The 25,944-nt window shown below is 44.8% G+C and overlaps 1 protein-coding gene across 1 annotated transcript; it reads right to left on the bottom strand.

The window, feature by feature from the left end:
• Positions 1-896: 896 nt before the first annotated feature.
• Positions 897-25,067, bottom strand: LURAP1L (leucine rich adaptor protein 1 like). The gene is made up of 2 exons (XM_080987591.1): positions 23,873-25,067; positions 897-1,685 (listed from the first exon to the last, which is right to left on the bottom strand). The coding sequence occupies exons 1-2, from the start codon at positions 24,134-24,136 to the stop codon at positions 1,308-1,310; spliced, it is 642 nt and encodes a 213-aa protein (XP_080843717.1). The 5' UTR covers positions 24,137-25,067; the 3' UTR covers positions 897-1,307.
• Positions 25,068-25,944: the final 877 nt, after the last annotated feature.

Raw genomic sequence — 25,944 nt, 5'->3', positions numbered from 1 at the left:
TTGTTGTTGTTTAGTCCTTTAGTCGTGTCCAACTCTTCGTGACCCCATGGACCAGAGCACGCCAGGCACTCCTGTCTTCCACTGCCTCCCACAGTTTGGTCAAACTCATGTTTGTAGCTTCGAGAACACTGTCCAACCATCTCGTCCTCTGTCATCCCCTTCTCCTTGTGCCCTCAATCTTTCCCAACATCAGGGTCTTTTCCAGGGAGTCTTCTCTTCTCGTGAGGTGGCGAAAGTATTGGAGCCTCAGCTTTAGGATCTGCCCTTCTAGTGAGCACTCAGGGCTGATTTCCTTAAGAATGTATAGGTTTGATCTTCTTGCAGTCCATGGGACTCTCAAGTGTCTCCTCCAGCACCATAATTCAAAAGCATCAATTCTTCGGTGATCAGCCTTCTTTATGGTCCAACTCTCACTTCCATACATCACTACTGGGAAAACCATGGCTTTAACTTTAATGAGGCTTACTCCCTAGTAAATGTGTTTAGGACTACAGGCTGAATTCTTGAATGATCTTCTATGTCATAATTTCCTGGTATGTGGAAAGCTAGTAAGTCAGGGGAAAGGGTTTGTGGTTTGGCCTTCTCGTTCGTATTTATGTATAGGTTTTTCTTTTTTTAAAGAAACAGATTCCCCCCTCCTGAAATGTGTGATTTCCATTCTGAAGTCAATAAGGCCCACGAGGGCGTTATCACATATTTTCTCTCCTGAATGTGTGCATTGGCTTTATGAGGAGTTTTGTGGCATTTCCTTCTGGCCCATAATAAGCAAACTCCACCAGTCACCATACTGCTTGGCTGTTTCCCTTGACAACTCCCAGCTGAATTATGAAAAAAGTATGTACTTATACCATTAGAAAGGGGGGGGGGGGAGAATTCTTTACCTCCAAATCAACAGATAATAGAAAGTGTTTTATTGTCAATCAGATGTAGAATTCAGCAAAAGTTCATTTCCACACTTTGTGTTGAAGTTAAAATTAATTTCCTTCACCTTTATATATAGATATATTTTTGTAAAAAATGGTCAAAAGTTATATTATAAAAGAGAAGAAAGAAAGAAAGAAATCACAGCAATAAATTAAGATGACAAAGAGAGAGAGAGAGAGAGAGAGAGAGAGAGAGAGAGAGAGAGAAGGAAAACCACACCCAGGAGAGGAAAACAAAATCTAGGAGCAACCGCAGAGAGACTAAAGCAGGTTTAAAATAGATCGTATTTTCAAAAGGTGCTTTCAAAATGCTTAAAACAAATAGCAGCATAGAAGAATCATAAATACAAGTGCACATGTGTCCCTCCTAAAGTTCCCCTTTCATCAACCAAAACAGTAGTACTCATCAGACTCAATCTTGGTATGTTTATGGAGGGACTGTGAGTCGTCTATAAGAGAAGAGTCACTGAACTGGTCCATGTCAGAAGGAGTACGTTGGCCAGGGACATCGTCCGCCAAAGTGTCCAGGTAGCTCCCCACGGAGATTCCATCCAGCCCATCACTGCCGTCTTGCAAACTGTTGTAGCTGCCTCTCAGTGATGTCTCCTGACTCTCTAGCAAGCTGCAGAGACTGCCACTCAAACTGCTGCCCCTGCTGGTGATTGTTCCTTTTTCTTCAATCAACCACTTGATTGATTCGATGCTTTCATTGATGATCAGTAGCTGCCGCATTAGTTTGACATCTGTGGCTCGGAGATCAACCTGCGTGCAGAAGAACAACTCATCAGTACACTGGATTCAGATCAATCTACTCATCTACGGACGCAAACTGACACACAATTGTAAAAACTCAGCACAGGCTTTTCTTAGTAATGCATTAACGTTCAACCCATTGGTTCGAGTCCTCCCTTCCAGAGCAGGAAAAAACAAGCTTGCTCCATCTTACATGTGACAGCCCTTGAGATATGGCTATCTCCTCTCAGTCTCCTCTTTACCAGGCTAAACATCCCCAACTCCCTCAACCGTTCCTCATAAGTGGGAATATAACTAGGGTTGTTGAGCTTTTTGGAGGAAACCTCCCTCCTCCCCCCCCCAAATAGTAACTTTAAGCTTCTGGAGCTTCCCCACCCCCCATCGTGTTGTCATACATCCGAGTTTTCCCTGACATCTGGCCAATTTGGCAACATTCCCCCCTGATGCCATTTGCACACCTGAAAACCAGGACACATCAGGAATTTTCCTGACGTACGGCAAGCCTAAATATAACTTTCTGTGAACAGGACACTAGACTTCTGTTGATGCAGCCTAGAACAGCATTAGATTTTTTGCTGCTGCTGCTGCTGCTGCTGCTGCTGCTGCTGCATCACACTGTTGACTCATTTTGAGTAAGAAAACTAATCTTAAAATGAGTATTTAAGAATAACAGATATGCACTAGATATGCTGTGATTCAGATACATGCACAAACACACGCAAACAATATTTTGTGGCATAGTATAATGGTACACAATACATGTTGATAGTCAAAACGATTTCAGTCAACAAGGTTTTTATATAAAAAATGAATACAAATTATTGTGTGATGTAGTCTTTTATACTATTCGCTTAAGCCTTCTGTTTTTCTATATATGAATATAACATCTGCATTGTTCACTCACAATGAACTGGAGGAGGAAAAAAACATTCCAGACTCTGAGGAAGTGAGCTCTTTATCTTGCTTTGGCAAGCCTCCTCCTTTTTTTTCTTTTTCATATAATTCTTTCCATAGATTCTTTTAAAATCTCAAGTCTGTCAAAATATCCTGAATTACACACTGCCTTCTTTTAAAAATTATTGCTCTGGTGGTTTGGATCAATGGTTCCTGACTGCTGGCCAAAGAACTGGTGCATTATTGCTGTTCCTCCACAATTCCCACATCTGTTGCGCTCCTTCCTCCCTTTATATTCCTCTCACATTTCACGAACCTTCCATGACTGTTCCTCCCTCATTTTCCCTGCCCCACCTTTGTCCTCTGCATCACCAACCCGCCTTTCTAAGGAACCTAGTTCCACCCTACAACTTCCTTCATTCGCCCTGCAAGTCCCTCCTGGATCTAGTCAGTCAGAAAAGCAGGGGTGAAGATTGAACCTCATGCTTAGGGACCCATTGTGGTCCCTTCCAGGTCTTTCCATCTGACCTCTGGACACTTGGTTGGCCAAGCACCTTCTCCAACCACACCTTCTACAGGTCACACCCCAAAATGGACTTGCATGGATGGAATGTGCTCGCCTAGTGGTAAGACAGGGAGGGGTATATAGAAACCAGCCTACTGCAGAAAGGTGACATTTCTATGCAGTTTTGCCCATGTTTGCCTCTGGGTCCGGCCACTGTTGGTACATGGCCCACAAAAAAATTGCACAGCTGGGAACACAGTCCTCAGGCTGAAAAACGTTCCCCATCCCTGTAGGTACTGTGACTGGTAAGGTAAAGGAAAAGGACCCCTGGATGGTTAAGTCCAGTCAAAGATGACTATGGGGTTGTGGCAGTCATCTCACTTTCAGGCCAAGGGAGCCAGTGTTTGTCTGCAGACAGCTATCCAGGTCATGTGGCCAGCAGGACTAAACCACTTCTGGCTCAACGTTACACCGTGATGGAAACCAGAGAGCACAGAAACACCATTTACCTTCCCGCAGCAGTGGTACTGATTTATCTACTTGCACTGGCATGCTTTCAAACCACTAGGTTGGCAGGAGTTGGGACAGAGCAATGGAAGCTCACCCCCATCACAGGGATTTGAACTGCGGACCTTCTGATCAGCAACCCCGAGAGGCTCAGTGGTATAGACCAGCAGTGTGACTGGTGCAGTAGGATGAGTGAGAAAGCAAGGAATTGGGATGTGGGACACTGGTGGAAATGCCTTTGAAGGAGAAACCTACATAATTTCCTTCTTCTACCTTACTTGTTACCATTATTTCATTAAACTGGGCAACTGAATCCTGAAGTCTTGTTTGGGAGACGGTGGCAGAAAGAGGAGCTACAGTTATGTTTCTAGATGCTTTCCCACCTGTTTCCTTGCCACGTAGGACTGGAAATCTTAGACTGCAGAATAATAATAATAATAATAATAATAATAATAATAATAATAATTTATTATTTATACCCCGCCCATCTGGCTGGGTTTCCCCAGCCACTCTGGGCGGCTTCCAAAAGAATATTAAAATACAATGATACATCAAACATTAAAAGCTTCCCTAAACAGGGCTGCCTTCAGATGTCTTCTAAAAGTCTGGTAGTTGTTGTTCTCTTTGACATCTGGTGGGAGGGCGTTCCACAGGGAGGGCGCCACTACCGAGAAGGCCCTCTGCCTGGTTCCCTGTAACTTGGCTTCTCGTAGTGAGGGAACTGCCAGAAGGCCCTCGGTGCTGAGGGCCCTCGGTGCAGAAACACAGATCTTTCAAGCATATCACAAATATCATTTGTATTTTTTTTTTAAGTGTCATTTTTAATTGCCTTCGAACCCTCCTCTATGGAAAATGAATTTTAAACTGCCAACAGGGCAACATCACAAGCACTTAGGTGGATGGTGGATTCCAGAGTGTTGTCAAATGTAGCTCTAATTGTACTTCCAACCTATCATTATGTTAGAAATGCAATGCTATCGTGATTAAAGACTCACCTATCTCTACCCATCTTGCCTAAACAGTCTTGCATGTGCAATCAGTAATACATGTAAAAGAGAGAGAGCGAGAGAGAGGCACCCAAGCCTAAAGGGTGATCATTATCACATTAGCAAATTTCCTCCCATTTGTAATAATAGCTTGGGAGCAACATGAGTACAGTGCATTCCAATACTTGCTTATTCAAAAGACAACCCTACTGAGGTTAAGAGGGCTTACTTCCAAGTAAGCGGGCATGGGATTGGAGCCTAGTTTCTCAAAGGGTAACTACTACAATAACAGCAGCCATGGTATGGCTAGGCAATTAGGAACTGATGTATCTTTTCAATGTTATAAAAGCACAAGAAAAGCCTACTGATCAAGCCAATGGCCCATCTCATTCAGCATCCTGTTCTCAGTCCTCTCCACACCAACTTTGTGTCCATTTCTATGATTAGCAGCACTGAGGGAAAGCCTCATACATGGTCTGAAGTAGGGCTGGGCAATATCACCAGCTAAACATGGTGATATATGAATATGTAACAATGTCTGAAATAAGGATGGAACTATGTGATTCTTGACTGTGATTCTATAAATTTGATATACAGTAAAATGACGCGGGTGGCGCTGTGGGTTAAACCATAGAGCCTAGGACTTGCCCAATCAGAAGGTCGGCGGTTTGAATCCCACAACGGGGTGAGCTCCCGTTGCTCGGTCGCTGCTCCTGCCAACCTAGCAGTTTGAAAGCACGTCAAAGTGCAAGTAGATAAATAGGTACCACTCTGGTGAGAAGGTAAACGGTGTTTCCGTACGCTGCTCTGGTTCGTCAGAAGCAGCTTAGTCATGCTGGCCACATGACCCGAAAGCTGTATACTGGCTCCCTCGGCCAATAGAGTGAGATGAGCACCGCAACCCCAGAGTTGGCCACGACTGGACCTAATGGTCAGGGGTCCCTTTACCTTTACCTTTAAAATGCCTTTCTATATCTTTAACACTAACAAAACAAGATATTCAATATTTTCTTCAAGTTGGTACCCTTGGCAGGGAGCATTTCCTAGCAGCCTTCTGCTGAGCGGCTAAGCACCAGTGAATCGGTCTTGTTTACAGGTGTGGAAAAAAGACTGAAGCTCAAGGTTTCAGCAGGCAAGTGTTTCTGTGGGAGTAGAAGGGTTGAAGAAGGCTGTCCTTAGTCCCGACACACACACACAGGACAATTCTGCTGTAGCAGAGGTATCATTTTAATATTTTATACAGGGTTTTCCCCCCCTTCGACTGTAGCTCACAGGAGCTCAACTCCAGTAACTCTCAGGTGGGCACCGTTGCCATTCTAAGAGAACAAGGCTTCACGGTGAGCTCCAGAGTCTCTTTTTCTAGAAAAATAGCACTGATTTTACCTATTCGTGCCAACATGCCTAAGATGGCTTGGCTTGCTAATATGAAGCTGCCAGGGTCAATTTCACAAAATGGCATGAAATATAGGATGCCTCAAACCAGCACACCCAAGCAGTGGTGGAAACCAAAAGGCAAACTTGAGTTACAATCCACTTTATCAGGCGGCTACTTCCTTGTCACCCTACAAGTTTCCCCTCCACTTCCCAAGTCTACAGAACCCTGCAAAACATAAGCAATGTTACGTTCAAAGACTGCATTTGAACGATAGGCACAAACTATTCAGGACTTCTAAGTCCTGATGATTTCACTTGGAGAGATTTAGGCACATGCTTCAATAAACTCAAAGAAACTGAAATGTTTTTAATTTTGGCTGGCTCATGCCGTGTTTTATTACTGTTTTCCATTCATATTGTTTGTCCATCAGTGCTTTATTTTCCTATTATTATGTTTTATTATTATGTTTTTCATTTCTTCTCTTATCTATATGGAAAATATTTCTGACAGCACACATGCAGAGTTCCAATTTTATTTTTATAGCTAGGTTGGACCTGTTTTGTGTGGAATATAGAATAAATTTTCCACACCTTAAAACACACTCACATACACACATGTAGGATGTGAGCAATAACCACAAGCTATACCTCTGCTGTTTTAGTTTTTTTGTTTTTTTTAATGCTTGCTATTCGTTGTATAAACACTTCTCTCATTATTGGCTGATTTTCTGCAGTGTGGACCATCACTTCTTTTTCTCATATTGCAAGGGACTGTAGGGACTGACTATTAACAGGGATCAGCAAACCTTTTTAGCAGGGGGCCGGTCCACTGTCCCTAAGACCTTGTGGGGGGCCGGATTATATGTATTTTTTGGGGGGGGATGAACAAATTCCTATGCCCCACAAATAACCCAGAGATGCATTTTACATAAAAGGACACATTCTACTCATGTAAAAACATGCTGATTCCCAGACCATCTGCAGGCTGGATTTAGAAGGCGATTGGGCGGGATCCAGCCCCTGGGCCTTAGTTTGCCTGCCCATGGACTATGACAATCTAAACAATGAAGCAACAACTTTGTGAAATCTGGATTAACTACAAGTGCATTAAGATGCTGAGTATCATTTTCAGTGGTAGCTCTATGTATTCTGGAGAATGGTGCATTCTGGGGTGCAGCATCTAAGATTTGCAGGAAAGCCATACAGAACCCTGTCACACATGTATTTCCTTGTTTTGTTCCCAATAAGGCTTGCGGAACATGTGATGAGTTCAATGGCGATAGTGTACACATTTGATGGCCAAGTGATGAGCAAGCATGTTAGAACTATAACCTATAATTACATAGGAAGGCTAATTGAAAGGGAAGCCAAATGGGTGCTGGGACCAACCAGGATATTGGCTTCAACATAGGTGGCTGCAAAGGTTTAACCAGTGGTGGAAACAAGGGCATGCAAGTCAACCCTAAAATACTACTATTACCAATTGATACATATTGATTATGGCTTCGCTGAATTAGATCTGTATCAGGGTGCTTCAATTCGAATCAGTGGAGCTGCATGAAAGTGGAGTGGAAGATCATACACAGAACAATAAGACTAGTCCTCTGGTACTTAGATCTTGGCACGGTATGGCAATTATTGGTACAGCTGCCTCAAATGAATGGGAAGGTTCTGCACATGCAAAACACCCATTTGAGGAGCAAACTGTTTTTTAAGGAATGGTTTCATGTGTTGCCCCATTAGCATTTCTTTTTGCTTATTGAAAGAGGTCTATGTAGCTCCTTCACATCTGCAGTGGCGTTAATTTATCATGGATTGGGGCTGAGCATCCTAGCATATGGAATCAATGAAAATCAAAGCTCAACACTGAGACTTAGGCCGAGTTGATGATAGCTTCTTTCCCTTCACTTTCAAACTAATGTGTGAACCAGAAGTATAGTCAGCTGCCTCAATGGATAGACTACATTTTTTTAACCCTATTCAACACTGTCAGCCACATGTAGTCATGTATGTGGGTATCTGCCGTTCATACGACAGATGACTAAGGAAGGCAGGTGTGCTGAAGACTCTGCTATATGCCTGCATCATGCCACAGATGATTTCACCATCAGATGGGCATGCTAGGGTCTAAGACTCCATTTGGTCTACCTCATTCCTATGATCTCAGCTTCAAGAAGGGCTAGTATTTTTCCCCACCAATTCCTGCTCTCTGTCTTTGAAAGTCACAGTATGATTCCCAAGGCCTCTTGTACATTTGCCTCCTTCTATAATGCCATGTATTTCTCTATGTACAGCACAATCCTACAGATGTATACTCAGAAGTAAGTTCCATTGGTTTCAATACCCCCAGGTAAGTGGGTGACAGCAATGCAAGCCTTCTTTTACTTGCAATGTTCCTGGTTTGCCATATAATGAGTTACATTTGGACTGCACACCTGAAGGAAAGTTCCCCTTGGCTCACGTCATCAACACCCCCAGTTTCTCTGAAAGGACATCAGGGCAAGGGGAAGGCCATTCTGACCCCAATAATCAACCAGGAGACTAACAACTGCCTGGTTCTAAGCTACCATAGGATCTTTCCATTGAAAGGAAGGGTACAAACTTTTTTAAGCAATGAGGCAGATGCCTAGAGTTGTTGTTGTTGTACTACTTGCCATCTTTGAAAAGTATGAAGCAGCAATCACCCTAGAGCTCTGAAAAGCACTGACAGAAGAAGGTGGAAGCTGCAGTGTGGACATCAAGACAAGGTCACTGGGAGAAGCTCTGGAGAAGACTGAAAGACAGCAGTGCTTTATACAGAGTCTGGAATGAGGAAAGGACTTAATCCCCTTCCTTATTCTGGAATCCAGCTCCAGGGTTCAGAGGAGAGAGGCCTGATTTAAGCATGGCTTGAAGGTTTGAGTACAACCTTTTTAATGTATTTGTTTATATTAATTAGTGAGATTTACAGCCCACCCCATCCTGAAGGCCTTTGAAAGGAAATACAAGGGTATTGTGCAGTCAGCAGCACATCTAATTTCTATGGCTACGTGCAGCGTGAACTCGCTTGTAGCTGGACAGACTGAATGCCGCCATTCACAGCAAGGACTGAAACATAAGCCCAACGTTTTCACAGCTGTGGACCAGTGTTGGAGCCATTTTGTTAATAGACCTGAACTAAGATAGGTGTGATTGGGGCCCGAATCACTGCAATCTTAACCTATTTAGTCCCCCCAAACATTCCAATTAAATTATATGATGCAAACTTCATAGAAACTCGTAATGATGGCTTCTGAGCCTCATTTTGACTCCTTTTCCATATAGTAAGAGGAATTACAGCTGAAGGCATACTAAATTACACAAAAATGAATGGGTAGGACAATGCTACTCATGGATTTCCCCATCCAATCAAGTAACCTGACATCTTCCTTGGAGTACTAAGTGTTGAAGCAACTGCTTCTTTAAAAAGAGCAGTTGTTACAGTTTCTGTCACAGCCTTTGACCTTCTTGGTGTAGGTATTGGGAATCTTTGGCCCCCCAGATGTTGTTGAACTCCAACTCCCACCATCCCTAGTCATTGGATGTGTCTCCAGGACTGATAGGTGTCATAGTTTCCACTATAGGATAGAAGTGACATAAAATGGAAGTAGAGTTATCTGTCCATTCCTAACTTAAAGCTACAGCAAGGAAGCACAACACCTGAAGATGGCACCCATCCAAACATCTGCCAACTTTAATATTAATAAATAATAATAATAATAATAATAGCATAAATGGCTCATAAAAACCTATGTTTTGCAATCAGAATAAGTGCTGTCATAGAGTAAAAATTCACTTGCAAGATATTCATCACCTATTTTAAAGGCAGGGACTGAGAACTTAAAAGTTATAGGCGATTCACTTTTGGATTAGCTAATGATTTACATTTGCAAAGAGATTAATAATGTTTTGCATTTCTGCTGGCACAGTGGCATACATCTACATGATACCAATGAAATTATATTCATTAAATACATTTCAGCCTTGGTTATATAAAAGATGGTTAATGAAGTTTGGCTTCAATCATCTTTATCAATTAACCAAGCCTTTTTCCCTGATACTAAACATCTGTGCAGCAAAATGCTATCCAACTGGAACTTACTCAAGTGTAAAGTCACAATCATGTAAAGTGGTACCTTGGTTCTCAAACTTAATCCGTTCCGGAAGTCCATTCCAAAACCAATGTGTGCTTTCCCATAGAAAGTAATGCAAAATGGATTAATCTGTTCCAGAAGGCTATAGCTAAAACTAGGAGGAGGAGGAGAACAGCAAAAACAAAAGCACCAAACTTAATCCGTTCCGGAAAGCGCAGCTTCTGATTGGTGCAGTACCCTGGAAATAATAGCTGACAGCCGCATCGGATGTTTGGCTTCTGAAAAATGTTCGAAAACTGGAACACTTACTTCTGGGTTTTTGGGATTTGAGAACCAAGACGTTTGAGTACCAAGGCGTTTGAGAACCAAGTTACCACTGTAAAAGGTTTTTTGAAAGGAAAAAAGCTAAAGGTCCCCTTGATGGTTAAGTCCAGTCAAATTTGACTATGGGCTGCGGACCTCATCTTGCTTCAGGCCAAGACAGCATGGCTGGCAACCCTACTTTGTCAGTCTAAGAGCTCTGAAAGAAGTAGTTTTGCAGCAATGACAGCACTTTCCAGGCTGATGCTATAAGAGTGCATCTTATCTCCTTTCTCTTCTATGAATTACATTTGCTGGCACATTTTTTTTTTTATCTTTGAAAAGATTCATAGACCACTTAATTATAAAACATGCTAAGTGGTGTACATAGTAAAAAATATAGATAAAAACACCTCTAAAATCAACTTTAAAACAACAACAGTGTTGCTTGGGTCTTTTGTTCTTGTGTAGTGCAGTTGCTGTTGTTAATATGTGGAAATTGTTCAGTTTGTTTTGTTTTGTTTATTGTTTATGACTACTTTAGCCCTGTTTGCAGTTGGGTAATTTTTTTTATGTGGTAAGCTGCCTTGAGCATCATCGGAACTATGAAAAGGTGGCATACAAATAAGATGATCGATCAATCAATTATACTCAATAAAATGCAGCAAAAAAAGCAATAAAACTTTGAAAGCTTAACACTGATACCGACATTATATTTCTGGGTAGGCTTGCTAGAATTGTAAAAAAAGTTTCACCAGATGCCTAAGACAATGCAGTGTCTACATCGGAGTAGAAAAGCACGCAAAAGGGATGTGGGTAGCACTGTGGTCTAAACCACTGAGCCTCTTGGATACCCAGTGTGGTGTAGTGGTTAAGAGCGGTGGACTTGTAATCTGATGAACCAGGTTCACTTTCTCGCTCTTCCACATGCAGTTGCTGGGTGACCTTGGGCTAGTCACACTTCTCTGAAGTCTCTAAGCCTCACTCACCTCACAGAGCGTTTGTTGTCAGGGAAGAAGAGAAAGGAGATTGTTAGCCACTTTGAGACTCCTTAAAGGGAGTGAAAGTCGGGATATCAAGTCCAAACTCCTCTTCTTCTTGGTGATCAGAAGGTCAGCAGTTCACAAATCCACATGACGGGGTGAGCTCCCATTGCTCTGTCCCAGCTCCTGCCAATCTAGCAGTTCAAAAGCATGCCAGTGCAAGTAGATAAATAGGTACCACTGTGGCAGAAAGGTAAACGCTGTTTCCATGTGCTCTGGTTTCCATCACGGTGTTCTGTTGTGCCAGAAGCAGTTTAGTTATGCTGGCCACATGACCTGGAAAGCTGTCTGTGGACAAACGCCAGCTTCCTCAGCCTGAAAGCGAGATGAGCACCACAACCCCATAGTCGCCTTTGACTGGACTTAACCATCCAGCGGTCCTTTACCTTTATCTTAGAAAAGCACGCAAAGGAATGGTTTCAAGCATAAGAGTTAAGAAACATGCTGTTACATGTCACACTGCTGCCCTGAATCTTGAAAAACAGATCTAGACCCAGTACCCCCATCCACACACCCCACCGAAGCATGAGTAATCTTTACATTGGCTTTGCCCATTCCCTATTTTAAAATGGTCTTGAAACACAATTGCAGTGCCAACCTGTCTGGTGTAGCCTGGCTACTGGGAGCCTTTCAAGGATAGTGACCCTTAACTACTTGGATAATTAGTTCCGTCCTGTTAACTTGTAGCTGTAGCATTCCTCATTTTAAATTTAATTAGTTTGTTCATGTCTGGGGAGGCAGGGTGGAAGGACTCTGGACCCAGAAAAATTGCTCCCTTAAAAAAAACCAAACAACCTGTACTTTTTATTATTGCAGTTGCAAAGATGCCAGGCACTTGAAGTCACAATTTGCCTAGGACTGGAAACGCTAGCTGTGTGAAGTGTGGACTTGAGCAGCCCTTATAGACTAACAAAATCCACGGATTTAAGAGCCCACGTGTAACGTCAAGGTTGCATCCGAGGTTTATTTAGATCTGTAGGAGAGGTTAGTTACACATGAAAACTAGTATAAACAGGGGTCTAATTCATTGCATCTATCCCTGAACGAGCCTGGACTGATTGTAATAAAAGACAGATGTCTAGCATATGGCACCAGAAAGATCGGCAGCATGAAAAGACAGCTATTGAAACTCAAATGTTTCCTTTCCCCCTTTCATGTCCTTGGGAAACAGGGATGAATGAAGTCAGGTGAACTGGAGATCTTCAAAGCTATCCTGAATTAGTGCCATTGACATTGCAGTTGTTTAATAATAAGACTAGGGCAAGGGAAGGCTACATTTTATGCGGCACACATTTCTCCTCGTAGGGGAGCAAGAAATGTGCTTAGAAAATCCCTAGTACAAACTTACCGATGTTGTCAGACACAGTAATACAAGTGTAAACATTTAGGTCAGTGCCCAGAGATAAGGAGCGGCTGCTGGTGTCAGAAAATTTTGGAACAGATGGCACACGATCAATTCATTATTATGTGTTCTAGACATCTGTCTCAAGCAAGAAGGCTGAATTGTGGCTGAGTCATATAAACATCCAGGGGATAGACTTTAAATCTGCACATTATCCATGCCTGCCTTGACATGAAATTCTCCCTAGCAACCCCCCCCCCCCGGCCCGGTAACATTGCTCATTCTTTGGAGTCACGGCACATACAATATATACCATATGTGTTATGAGTGGGGTAACTTTTCCGTGTGCCTGAATTTGGACAGGTGAGTGAGGATTTCGAGCTGCTGATCCCTCTTAATCCAATTGGTTTAGAGCCTTGCACTGTGGACTTGTGATGAGAGAGGGTTGGGTCATGACAAACTGCTAAATTAAGATGTAAAAATAGATACTTATAGCCACAAACGTTAGCAGGAGCGTACAGAACACAGCATGATGGTTGGAGGGATATTCCCAACTGAATATCCCAAGGAACACACACCTGGCCAATAAGCTCACACCCTCCAATATTTCTCTGATGAAAATAGGGATGTCCTATTCAACAACCACAACAGCAATTTTATTATTGATACCCCACCCACCTGACTAAGTTTCCCTAGCCACTCTCGGCATGTTTGCCCAAATGGCAACATGGTCCCACAGTTGGAAAAAACAACAATGCTGTTCTAATTGGAGATACCAGGGGCCATTTCACACAAAGCTTTTGTTTGTCAGTAATAACATCTCCAGGAAATAGGGTTGTTCTCCCTGCCCTCCAACCCTCTGAATCCTAAGGGTACTGGATCTATAATTTTCTTGGCAAGATTTTCCTCCGTGGGAGCATTACTGGTTAAGGGAGGCTGATCTAACTTCCTTTAGAAATGGCTGTAGAAATAGTTAATCCAATGTAAAGTCGAGGTGGGCCGCATAAAGCAGTGCGTGGTCAGTCAGGGGCCATATGCCAGGACCTGGGAGTGGACAGGGCCAGGTCTGGGGTCCCGCTTGCTTCCCCTCACACTTATACACATGCATACTCTCTCTCACACACATTCACTTGCACAATCTCACTCAGGCAACGTATTCATTCCTCATCCCCAATACCCATCCTCCCCCAGCCTCCCTCACACAGACATCCTAAACGCCTTGCTCCCTCGCAATCATACTGACGCACAACCTTCACACAGATACAACCTCTCCATATCTCTTTCTCCCCTGCCCTCTTCTCTCCCGCACAAACTATGTTTAAGCTCCCTTCCCGGCAATACCAAAGTACCATGCTGCTTGCCTGAGGTCAGAAATGAGGTTTGTTGGGGGCGCAAGGTCAAAGCCTCTGCTCTCCATTAAGACCTGGTGCAGCCTGAATGGAGCTTGGTCCATAGAGTATGAGCCTCTTTAGGGTCATGGGTTCGAGCCCCATGTTCCTGCCATGAACTAGATGACCTTCATGGTACCTTCCAACTCAACAATTCTATGATTCTATATCCCCATATTGCTGTCAGCAGCAAAGGGACAGTGAACCTGACTGCACTGGGAGTGCTGGGGGAGGCATATTAAAGACCCAACTTCTGTTCTTTTGCTGCTAGTAACAGTCCCTAAGGCTTGGTGGGCCACAGACCCCGTATGTGTAACATAAAGCATCATAATCTTCCTAGCAGAAAAAAATCTATTGCGTGCACATGTTTCTAGCTTTACCACACCTTTCTTATGTTATGTTATGTATTATTTCTTATATTTATATGTCATATTTTTTCCCCTTCAAGGTGGTGTACATGGTTATCTCTTTCAGCTTCGGCCTTCCGGAAGAAGGTACAGGGTTATAAAGAATAGAACTAGCCGCCTGAGAAACAGTTTCTATCCAAATGTGATTTTGGTTTTAAACGCAGCGAAAGGTAGTCTCTATGGGAGTGTATTGTATTTAATTATGGGGTATCAGAGTTTTTAGGAGGTTGACAAGGCTGGGCTAGCTGGGATAGGCTTGTTGGTTTTTGAATGTCTGATGTAGATTTTTTCAATTTCGTTGTTCTGTATGGGACAATGACAATAAAGATTATTGTATCGTATCGTATTGTATCGTATCGTATCGTATCGTATCCTCCTCCCCACTCTACCCTAACAACAAGCCTGTGAGGTAGGTTAGGCTGAGAGACAGTGACTGGCTCAAGGTTACCGAGTGAGCCTCGTGGGTGAGTGGAGATTCAAATCTTGGTCTCCTAGTCCAACACTCTTTATATCTTTCATAAGGGCCAATGGAAAACAAGCATGTTCAAATCATGGTAAGAAATAGCTCTAAGAATATTGCAGCCTACTCCCTCCTCTGCTCTTGAAATTTGTGCTTACTCGGTTGTTCTGTTAATGTGCTTTGCGAATGTACATTTTCTTGCTAGACATTACATGTATTAAATTGTTCTACCCAGAGGCCCTTGCAAAAAATTAGCCAAGAAAAGTAATACTAATTACTACAAGCACGGTATGCAATATTAAAATGCTAACATGAGATTGCTGATAAAAGGCTTGGAATAAGTCGGTGCATATTCTGAATGCAACTGAGGCGAACTAATATATGCAATTTGGCCTAATATATTTAGGAGCTATTACTGTTTTGGGCATGGTTTGGACATGGGATTATTTTATTTATTTATTCTGAAAACAACCTTAAGAGTTTTAATGAAGACTATGCATTACCACTGTAGCAAAGGAAATGTTCTGCAAGGCTTTGGACAAGTACGAAATGTTTTGCAATTCCTCACAGCAGCAATTACGGATTGGGAAGCAGCCACAAACCTGTTTGTTTCCCTAAACTACTACTGTTGACATTAAACTGGGAAGGATTAGGGTAGTTGAGTAACCTGGCCCATTTGCATCGTCAAGTCTTCTGGGGACACACCTGTCAGTGGAAATGTTGTTATGAATGAGCCTAAGGGGTTGGGAGATCATTGCAGAACAGCCAGAACGTATAAACATTATTACATTGAATATTAATAACATACAAATTAATTTTATAACTTTTTTAAAAAGTGTGTATTATTTCCAGTATGTTTGCACTCATTGGCCAGACAGCAGTAGGCATAGTACTTTGTCCTGAGGAATTGGGGGTAATATTGCCTGCATGCTTTGTCTTACAGCAGGGCTGGTTCCAAGTCACAGGGGCAACAAAGGTCCTTCAGCAAAGTGTCCTGGAGTGAGCTCAGACTCCATCAGTGAAGCCCCCTGCCCACCTGTTTCCTTTCCCAGATGCCAAGCCTAGGAAGTCAGCTGCCATTTTAGTTTTCCTGCAAGGCAACAGCCACTGTCCCACAGCTTTGTGGGAAAATCAAAATGGCGGACAGACTACCAACCACTTCCACCACATATCCTCCAACATTTCTCTGATGAAAATATTGTTACTCAATAGCAACAACAGCAGCAGCAGCAATTTTATTATTTATACCCCACCCATCTGACAGGATTGCCCCAGTCACTCTGGGCGGCTTGGCTCGAGGGTCGCATAACTCCACACCCTCCAGCATTTCTCTGATAAAAATTGGGATTCCCTAAGGAAAAGATGGATTATGGTGCTGGAGGAGACTCTTGAGAGTCCCATGGACTGCAAGAAGATCAAACCTATCCATTCTGAAGGAAATCAGCCCTGAGTGCTCACTGGAAGGACAGATCCTGAAGCTGAGGCTCCAATACTTTGGCCACCTCATGAGAAGAGAATACTCCCTGGAAAAGACCCTGATGTTGGGAAAGATGGAGGGTACAAGGAGAAGGGGATGACAGAGGACGAGATGGTTGGATAGTGTTCTCGAAGCTACCAGCATGAGTTTGACCAAACTGCGGGAGGCAGTGGAAGACAGAAGTGCCTGGCGTGCTCTGGTCCATGGGGTCACAAAGAGTCGGACACGACTAAACAACTAAACAACAACAAGGAAAAGGGGGACATTTCAAGATCAAATCAGAAACTAGGATGGCTTCTGTAAATACAGGACAGTCCCCGGAAAATAGAGACATCTGAAGAGTCTGAAGGGGTCCTCCAGCAAAGTGTCCTCGAGTGGGTCCAGACTCCGTCAGTGGTGTCCCCTGCCCACCTGCTTCTTCTCTCAGATGCCAAGAAACCTAGGAAGTTAGTTGCCATTTTAGTTTTTCTGCAAGGCTACATCCGCTGTCCCACAGCTTTGTGGGAAAATCAAAATGGGAGGTGGATTCCCAGCCGCTGCCTCATAAGCCTGCATCCAGGGGGCTGGGAGGAGGAGGAGACTGCCCAAAATCAGTCTGGTGAACCCTGTCCATGTGCTTGGGTCCCAGCTGCTGCCCAAGGGTGCTGCAGCCAGTCATTTCCCATACCTTCCCTAGTTAAAAAGCCAGAGACTTTTCTAAACGTGAAAGCTGAACATTTCAGGGAAGATCCTAAAGCAATCTTGGAGGGACCAGGCCTGCTCAGGACTATTGGCTGTGTTGGGATATCAACCTGTAAACTCACTTCAACCTCTGTCTTCTTAGGTTCAAAGAGGTGTTGAGCTGACGTGAGCTGGAAGAGAAGGAACGGCTCTTTTTCGTTCCAGGAAAGGAATTACATAAACAGTAGGAGGATTGTTATCTCTAAAGATGTTCATATTTAGAGAAACACAATGATATCTAAGAGGGAAGATTGAAATAGTCAGCAAGGGTGTGTACCTGAAACAACCTTGGATCTCTTGTTCCAGGTGAGGAGTCCTCATTTCAGCACAATGACTTTAGAGTCCTGACTATCAACAAACTCAAAGTAGATAAGCAAAACAATGGCCTGATCTTGAGATCCGAGAGCAGTAGCCCTCACAGGGGCTATAAGAATATGCAAATGCCTTGCTGGATCAGACCACAGAGACCAGCTTCTTCAGAAACCAGCCAAACATACTTAAGAAGACTATGAGCTGAACAGGGATAGATGCCCCAATTTTCACAACCTGGATCTGGTGTTTAAAAATATACTCTCATCGAACATGGAAGTTCAATTTTTTAGCTGTAATGGATAATACACACTGACAGACCACAATGTTCTCCTCAACTATGTCAGTGAACAGGAGGAAGGAGGTGATACCTTCAATGAATTCATACATGTCAATGTATGAGGAACAGAAACATTGTTGCCTGAATGAAGCCTTCTACTTCAATTTAAGAACAATGCCTCAAGTTCAGAACTACATGCACAAATGGGGCCACTAGGTTTGGGGGGAAGTCCCACTCAAACCAACTTCTTGAATCCAGCTTCTGCTGGACTGGGACTACTTCATTTCATTTGGCCTGCCTCTACTGGCGAAAGAGCTCATGGGCTATGCATTGCTGAGTTAATTTTCAGACAGTTCTGCGGCTGCTTGAATATGAGTGAAACCTGCAGCTGTCCAGGTCTGTTGTAAATAAAGTTTAGTGAGCTCCTAATAGAGATGCTCTGCTCCAGAGGAAGAACTTTCTGCTCATCAGGCAGTGGCTTGTCCACCTGCCCTGCCCCACCCTCCAGCCCTGGGAGCCTTTCCCAGACCAGGACTTTGAGAACAGCAGAAGCAGCTGAGAAGAGAGGAGTCCAAAAAATATATGTTGTGTGTCCTTGTTTCTCAATAATGTCCTTTTACATGGGTTTGTATGTTTTGCAGTATTTTATGCATTGTGATTTGCTGTTATTTTTATTGATTATAGATTAGTAATTGTAAAAGATAAGTGCTAACTGTTTAATTATTATTTGCTGATATTTAATTTTACTGTTTACTATTGGATTCTAATAGATTATTGAATATTGCCTTATTTGATACAAGTTGTTTATTTTAAAGTTATTGTGACTTTTGTGCCTGGAGGATGCGGACCATTTGGATCCCTTCCAATGCAGGCTTCATCATGGGACTGAAACTGCCTTGGTCGTGCTGGTTGATGATCTGTGACGGGCTAGGGACAAAGATGAAAGCTGTTTTCTAGTTCTGCTAGATCTCTCAGCGGCTTTTGATACAACTGATAATAACACCCTTCTGAACCGTCTGGAGGGGCTGGGGGCACTGTTATACAGTGGTTCTGCGCCTTCCTCCTGGGCCGTGTCTAGAAAGTGGGGGGGGGGGATGAGTGTTCAGACCCCTAGGCTCTCACCTGTGGGGTGCCTCAGGGTTCCATCCTGTCCCCCATGTTTCTAATAACATCTACATGAAGCCACTGGGAGAGATCACCAGGGGGTTTGGGCTGGGTGTCCATCAATATGCGGATGATACCCAGCTCTACCTCTTTTTCAAATCAGAACCAGTGAAGGCAGCGAATGTCCTGTGTGAGTGCCTGGAGGCGGTTGGAGGATGGATGGCGGCTAATGGATTGAGGTTGAATCCTGACAAGATAGAAGTTCTGTTCTTGGGGGACAGGGGGCTGGCTGGTGTGGAGGACTCCCTGGTCCTGAATGGGGTAACTGTGCCCCTGAAGGACAAGGTGTGCAGCCTAGGAGTCATTTTGGACTCACAGCTGTCCATGGAGGCACAGGTCAATGCTGTATCCAGGGCAGCTGTCTACCTGCTCCATCTGGTACACAGGCTGAGACCCTACCTGCCCGCAGACTGCCTCACCAGAGTGGTGCATGCTCTAGTTATCTCTTGCTTGGACTACTGCACCTTTGAAGGTGACCTGGAAATTACAACTAATCCAGAATGCGGCAGCTAGACTGGTGACCGGGAGCGGCCGCCGAGACCATATAACACCGGTCCTGAAAGACCTACATTGGCTCCCAGTATGTTTCCGAGCACAATTCAAAGTGTTGGCACTGACCTTTAAAGCCCTCAATGGCCTTGGCCCAGTATACCTGAAGGAGTGCCTCCACCCCCATCATTCAGCCCGGACACTGAGGTCCAGCACCGTTCTGGCAGTTCCCTCACTGTGAGAAGCAAAGCTACAGGGAACCAAGCAGAGGGCCTTCTCAACAGTGGCGCCCGCCCTGTGGAACGCCCTCCCATCAGATGTCAACGAGATAAACAACTACTTGGCATTTAGAAGACATCTGAAGGCAGCCTTGTTTAGGGAAGTTTTTAATGTGTAACATTTTAATGTATTTTTAATCTTTGTTGGAAGCCGTCCAGAGTTGATGGGGCAACCCAGCCAGATGGGTGGGGTACAAATAAAATTATCATCATCACCATCATCAGCTCTGTGGGGCTGTCAGATAAACTGCCAGAACACCAGAAGCTTTCACATTTGACTGCATCATTCCTTACAACGCAACACACATCTTCAGAGTCACATGACTGGGTACTACTTTCTATGGCTGAATGGCACAGACCTTTGGGGTGTTAAGGTCAGCAGAGAATGGTTCTACCACTCTCAGAAGTTCAGCAGGTGGTGGTCTGGAAGACAGCATTCTCTGCAGAAGCACCAAAATTGTGGAACTCCATCCTTCCCATAGAGGTCTGCCTGGTACCTTCATTACATTGTTTTTGCCATATGCTGATGACATGCCTCTTTACCCTATCTTTTGACACGTGAGAGGTACATTTTCAAGACTCACACTATTCCTGTGATTGGAATTTGTTACAAACTGTTTTTCCTATTAACTTTGAATTGTTGTGACCTGGCCTGCAACCTTCTGGTGAAGGGTGGATAATTATTATTATTAATTATAATACTGCCAATTTGGCAACTACTGCCCTCCTGGCACCACACTGCAGCTGCAATTATGGCCTGGAGTAGCATTAGCCACGCACCTGTCTTGAGCATGATCTTCAAGGTGCTCCTTTCTGTAGCCTGCATAAGAAGCCATGGAGAACTGTGGTGGCCTTGCTCAACCACATCCATAAAATATTGCTGCTGGCTCCACTACAGTCAGGAATCAATCTGGCAAACACGCTGCTGTTCCTCTTTCAGGTCATGGTGGATTGCTAAAGGATTAAATAAATGAGTGCGCACAGAACCAGCGCTGGGTGGAAAGGGAACCTGGGCCACAGCTGAGGGACAGTTTAGTTGGTAGTGCATGAGACTCTTACTCTCAGGTTTGTGGGTTCGATCTCCATGTTGGGTGAAAAGACTCCTGGGGTTGGACTAGATGACCCTCAGTGTCCCTTCCAACTCTGTGATTCCTTCCTGCCACAGGGGTACCTATTTATCTGCAGTGGTACCTCAGGTTACATACACTTCAGGTTACAGATTCCGCTAACCCAGAAATATTACCTCGGGTTAAGAACTTTGCTTCAGGATGAGAACAGAAATTGCGCAGCAGCGGTGCGGTGGCAGCGGGAGGCCCCATTAGCTAAAGTGGTGCTTCAGGTTAAGAACAGTTTCAGGTTAAGAATGGACCTCCAGAATGAATTAAGTACTTAACCCGAGGTACCACTGCACTTGCACTGGCGTGTTTTCGAACTGCTAGGTTGGCAGGAGCTGGGACAGAGCAACAGGGGCTCACCCCTTTGCATGGATTTGAATTGCCAACCTTCTGATTGGCAAGCCCAGGAGATTCCAGGCAGGGCTAGGACAACCCTGGAGAGTTTCTGCCAGTCATAATTCTGAGCTAGGTGGACCAGTGGCCAGACTCAGGAGAAGGCAGCTTCCTATGTTTAAGCAGTCAAGAGTACCCCTACTTTCCTGGAAGAGGTAAAAATGGTGTGAGTCTGAAGTTGAAAGGTCCACCGCATGCAATAGGGCAGCCATCCTGATGTCTTCCAGCTGTTTGGTGCTATCATCAGCCTTGCCAAACCATGGAATATTAGAGTTGGAAGAGACCCAAAGGACCATCTAGTCCATCTAGCCCCTACAATGCAAAGCCTCAGCCAGCTTAGCCAACGGTCAAGGAGAATGGGAGTTGCAGCAAAACAGCTGTAGGGTTTGGAAAAGCTGCATGAAAGCCTTGGCCAACAACTCGTTTGACCAAATAACCACTTAAAGCAGGAGCTGGAGAAGAGCGGCCCAAGGTCTGAGCCTCCCTTCAGCCAAGGTCTCCTTTCAGCGGCCATTGTTCTTTCCTCTCGTTTCTCCAAGTTTGTAGCAAATCAGGCCCACTAAGGTCTTGAGCAGGAATTCCATGCAAGCTCTGACTAAATAAATGGAGACCACCGAGGGACAGTGTATGGTGGGCTATTGGATAGCTACTAGTAAATATACAACTAGCCTCAAAAATATATTTAAATGGGAAAAGTTTTTCTTTTAAATTATAGCAGGATCAGATTTTTGCACATAGAAGCCAGTGCACTGATGAAAACAGTGGATTGTATCCAATCTAAGTTCTACTAAGTTCTGTTTAGGGAAGTTTTTAATGTTTGATGTTTTATTGTGTTTTTAATATTCTGTTGGGAGCCACCCAGAGTGGCTGGGGAAACCCAGCCAAATGTGTGGAGTATAAATTATTATTATTATCATCATCATCATCATCATCATCATCAGACCCTGTGAATTGAATGGACACAACCAGCCCAGACAAATTAAATTCAATGGGAGTTGGGTAAAATTCAGTCTTAGTGAGCACCTTGAGAGGTCTTATTTTTGAGAACCCATTAGGCTTTCGAAATTTCCACTGTCAGTTTTTTCCTGCACAAATGTGTAACATATCTCCCACATGCGACATGTAACATATGAATCCCTGATTCTGCATGTTCTCAGCAGTGCAGTTATCTATCCTCTTCAAAAGTAAGGTCCCGAGCGAAGTATGTGGCTGCAGGAGTTCAATGGAGGGAGCAGTATACTCTGCACGTGCTCGGTAGCACTTTTTCTTTATGATGACATCATGATATTCCAGGAACTAGCCATGGTACTGAGAAGAGATTCAAAATTAAGACCAAGCCCAAATCAAGACCTTGAGAGCAGGGCAAGGGGCAGGAAAAAAAAGGGGGGGGGAATGGGTGTGGGTGGGTGGAGTTCATTTCCAGGGGCAAAGGGATGGAATCAAGTGAATTCCAAACAAAGACAAAAATGTGTGTTGGCAGGCCTCTTCGCTGGGAAAAATCTGATTCATGGAATGCACTGCCTCTTTAAATAGTTTTTTTATCCTGCCCCTACCACATCTGACAGTGATATAAAATATGCCAAACCCACAATTGGGCATCATCCCTTACTTTCAAGGTATATTATTTCCCATAAGGACTGTTTCTTATATTTCACAGCATCCAAACTCAATACAGTATACAGAATCCTGTTTGAGTCAATACATAAATATTGAGGAATCCAGTAGCAGGCACAAATTATTGACAAATGCTACTTGAACACCCACCTCCCCTCTCTCTCTTTCTTCATATAAACCTATAGGGATTGGCCACAAGATCTGTTCCTCCACTCTTGATTCCATTCTTTTCAGAGCAAGACCGCAGGTGGAGCCATGCAACATGGAGTTTCCTGTGGAGTTATCACACCCACTTCTCACATTTTAGATCCAGTTGCCAGGCCTACAGGCAATTGCCTGTAGCTGTTTTGTGGGCAGGTGACTAGCTGTGCCTTATTATGAGGATTAAGTGCTGCAAATGAACACTGAGAGCACAGCCACGCTCTCCCACTCACGCCTACGCCAACCACACACAAGCACAGCACAGTGGCAAAAATAAAACACCTCCGGGATTCAGTTCTAAAAACAGGAATGCCGAGTCTCAGCCTTGATTGGACCCCCCCCCCCCCGCGCGCGCGCGCTTATCTTATGAGCAACAAAGCCTGGATATTTAACTCTAGGTCTGTAGGCTCCTGACTCCAAAAAAGGGGGTGCGAGAAATGCTTTCTTCACCTGCTCAGAGGCACTCTCCTTTTTTATTCTACTGCTTAAAAAGAAAACACCTCAAAAACGGGTCCTAGCTTGAGTTCAGCATCTTAAACAGCCCTAGCTCCAATACTTTGTAACGCATGTCACTGATAACTTTACTCTTGGTTTCTGACATCATTTATTTTGGCGGAGAAAAGAGAGGGGGGCGCTCCAAAGAGAAGGAGCGCGGCTCTTCGAATTGCACGAGAATCGCACCAGTTCGGCATGTCTCCCAGCAAGCGCAAAGCCAAGGCTTGCAGACAGCGAGCGGCGCGCAAAGGAGGAGTGCGGAGTAATGGTTAGATCCCTGCCTGTCCTTTGCTGTTGTTTCGCGGCGGTGCACCGGGGCGCTTGAGCTGCGTACTCTACTCACCATTTCTTGCCGGAGGAGGTGCAGTTTGGTCTCCAGTCTCTCCAAGGCGCTGGAACTCCTGCTGCGGAGCATGGCGGCTCTGGGGCCCAGGGAGGTGCAGAAGCCGGGGGTGGCAGGCCCTCCGGCGGGCCGCTCGGGCTCTTTTTCCCTGGCGAGGGAGACGGCGGGCTCCTCCCCGCGCAAGGAGCGCGCCAGGCTCTCGGGGACTTTGCGCCCCAGCTTGAGCTCGACGTCTCGGAGATCTGGCACGGAGCAATCTTCCATGGCTTGGCAAGCGGGAGAAGGAGGCTTTTCGGATTAAGCGAGCTGCACTCGGCGGCTAGGGGAGACGCAGAGAGACGAGCTTTTCAACCGCGCCGCCCGGCGCTGGCCGACCTCTCCATGCCAGTCCGCGTTCGGTAATCCAGGCGCGCAGCCCGCGGCAGTCAGACGCGGGGGCGCACGGCAGCCGAGCAGCGACAAGCCGGCCAGGTGACCCGCCGCGGGAGGCAGCAGCAGCAGCAGGAGGAGCCGCTGTCGCCGCTTCCCGGCAGCTGCATTATTTGGATTTTGCAAACTCCAGCCCTTGCGGTTGTTGCACCAGCTGCCTGCGCCGGAAAAAAAAACAAAAACCGCGAGCCGGGCGGCTGTAGAGTGCAGATCCCCCGCAATGAAGTTGCAAGGAAGCAGAAGCCAGCTACTTGGAAGATCAGGAGGGAGAAGGGACTTCTTGGAGAGTTGCTACTCTCCTGCTCCTCCCGAGCCCGATCCCTTCTCAAGTCCGGTAGACTTGAGTGATCAACTGGAGTGAGCGCCCTCCCGGATTAATAAGCACGCACAGCACTGCTCCTGACCGATCCCGGTGCGCGCGCGCGTGGAGAGAGCTCCCTCTATATCCCCCAGCAACAATTACGCAATAACTCCGCTTCCTCCTCCGATGCAACCGGTCCTACTGGCTCGTCTATACGGTGCAGCCAGTTCGATCCAAGTCGTCTGAGTGTTGTCGAAAGGCAGGTGTACCAGAGGAAAGACAGCCCTTTACCGTAATACTTAGAAAGGGGACTCCTCATATTCCCTAAACGTTTCCAGCATTTGTTAATTTATGGCCCTCTATATCTGAAGCATTGTTCAGCTCAGACACTGAGGTCCAGCTCCGAGGGCCTTCTGGTGGTTCCCTCAGTGCAAGAAGTGAGGTTACAGGGAACCAGGCAGAGGGCCTTCTCGGTAGTGGCACCAGCCCTGTGGGACACCATCCCTTCAGATGTCAAGAAAATAAACAACTATCTGACTTTTAGAAGACAACTGAAGGCAGCCCTGTTGAGGAAAGTTTGTAATGTGTGTTTTTTTTGTTTTTGCTGGTGCTTGGTTTGTGCCCTTTTGGATTCGTAAGGGTTCACAGGCAGACGAGTCTGTTATTAGTAAGGATAGCTCCGTTGGTACACAAGGAGACTCTTAATCTCAGGGTCAGGGGGTTAAAGCCCCATGCGGGACCAAAAAATCCTGCATTGCGGGGGTTGGACTAGATGATCTTGGTGGTCCCTTCCTGCTCTACAATTCTATGATTCTATGTGGGATCTAATCATTCAGTATGGGTGTTTCCAGACTCATTGGTGGGAGGGGTTCAATTGCATACTGACAACTTCACATTGCACAATTAAAATAGATTTTACACTTTTAGGCAATGAATCCACTTCCAAAATAATCTGGCATTTTGGGTGCTTCTAGACGACCGGCCTATTGAGCATTCATCCTGATTTGCTCGCAGGGAGATGAAACAATGCTGGCTATTTAATGAGCATCCATTCTGCTTTGTTTGCTGACAGGTTAGATGGTGTTACAGCAAAACAACAGTTATCCCACACTTTCCCCATCACTTTCCTTAACCACAAAAGTTCCAATCTTTGAGGTATGTAGGTTTGTTGCACAGGCCTCCCCACCCATTTTAAGTGTTCAAACCATATTTGCCAGTATGTGATTGAATCCCACCTGAAAATAGCAACAGTCTGGAAGTGCCCCTTGCAGGAAGGAAAGTGATTGGGAAAGGCACTGGAACGTGTGAGACAGCAGTTGCTTGATGTAACCTCTCTGCAGAA

This window comes from Podarcis pityusensis, assembly GCF_964106645.2.
Source record: "Podarcis pityusensis genome assembly, chromosome: 17".
Taxonomy (NCBI): domain Eukaryota; kingdom Metazoa; phylum Chordata; class Lepidosauria; order Squamata; family Lacertidae; genus Podarcis; species Podarcis pityusensis.
This window is presented reverse-complemented; position numbering and strand designations above follow the sequence as displayed.

Bases quoted from the DNA above. Each gene is read 5' to 3' on its own strand.
- LURAP1L (XM_080987591.1), bottom strand. From the start codon at position 24,136: ATGGAAGATTGCTCCGTGCCAGATCTCCGAGACGTCGAGCTCAAGCTG. The intron at 1,686-23,872 runs GTGAGTAGAGTA...TTCTGCACGCAG, and splicing joins ACCTCCTCCGGCAAGAAATG to GTTGATCTCCGAGCCACAGA.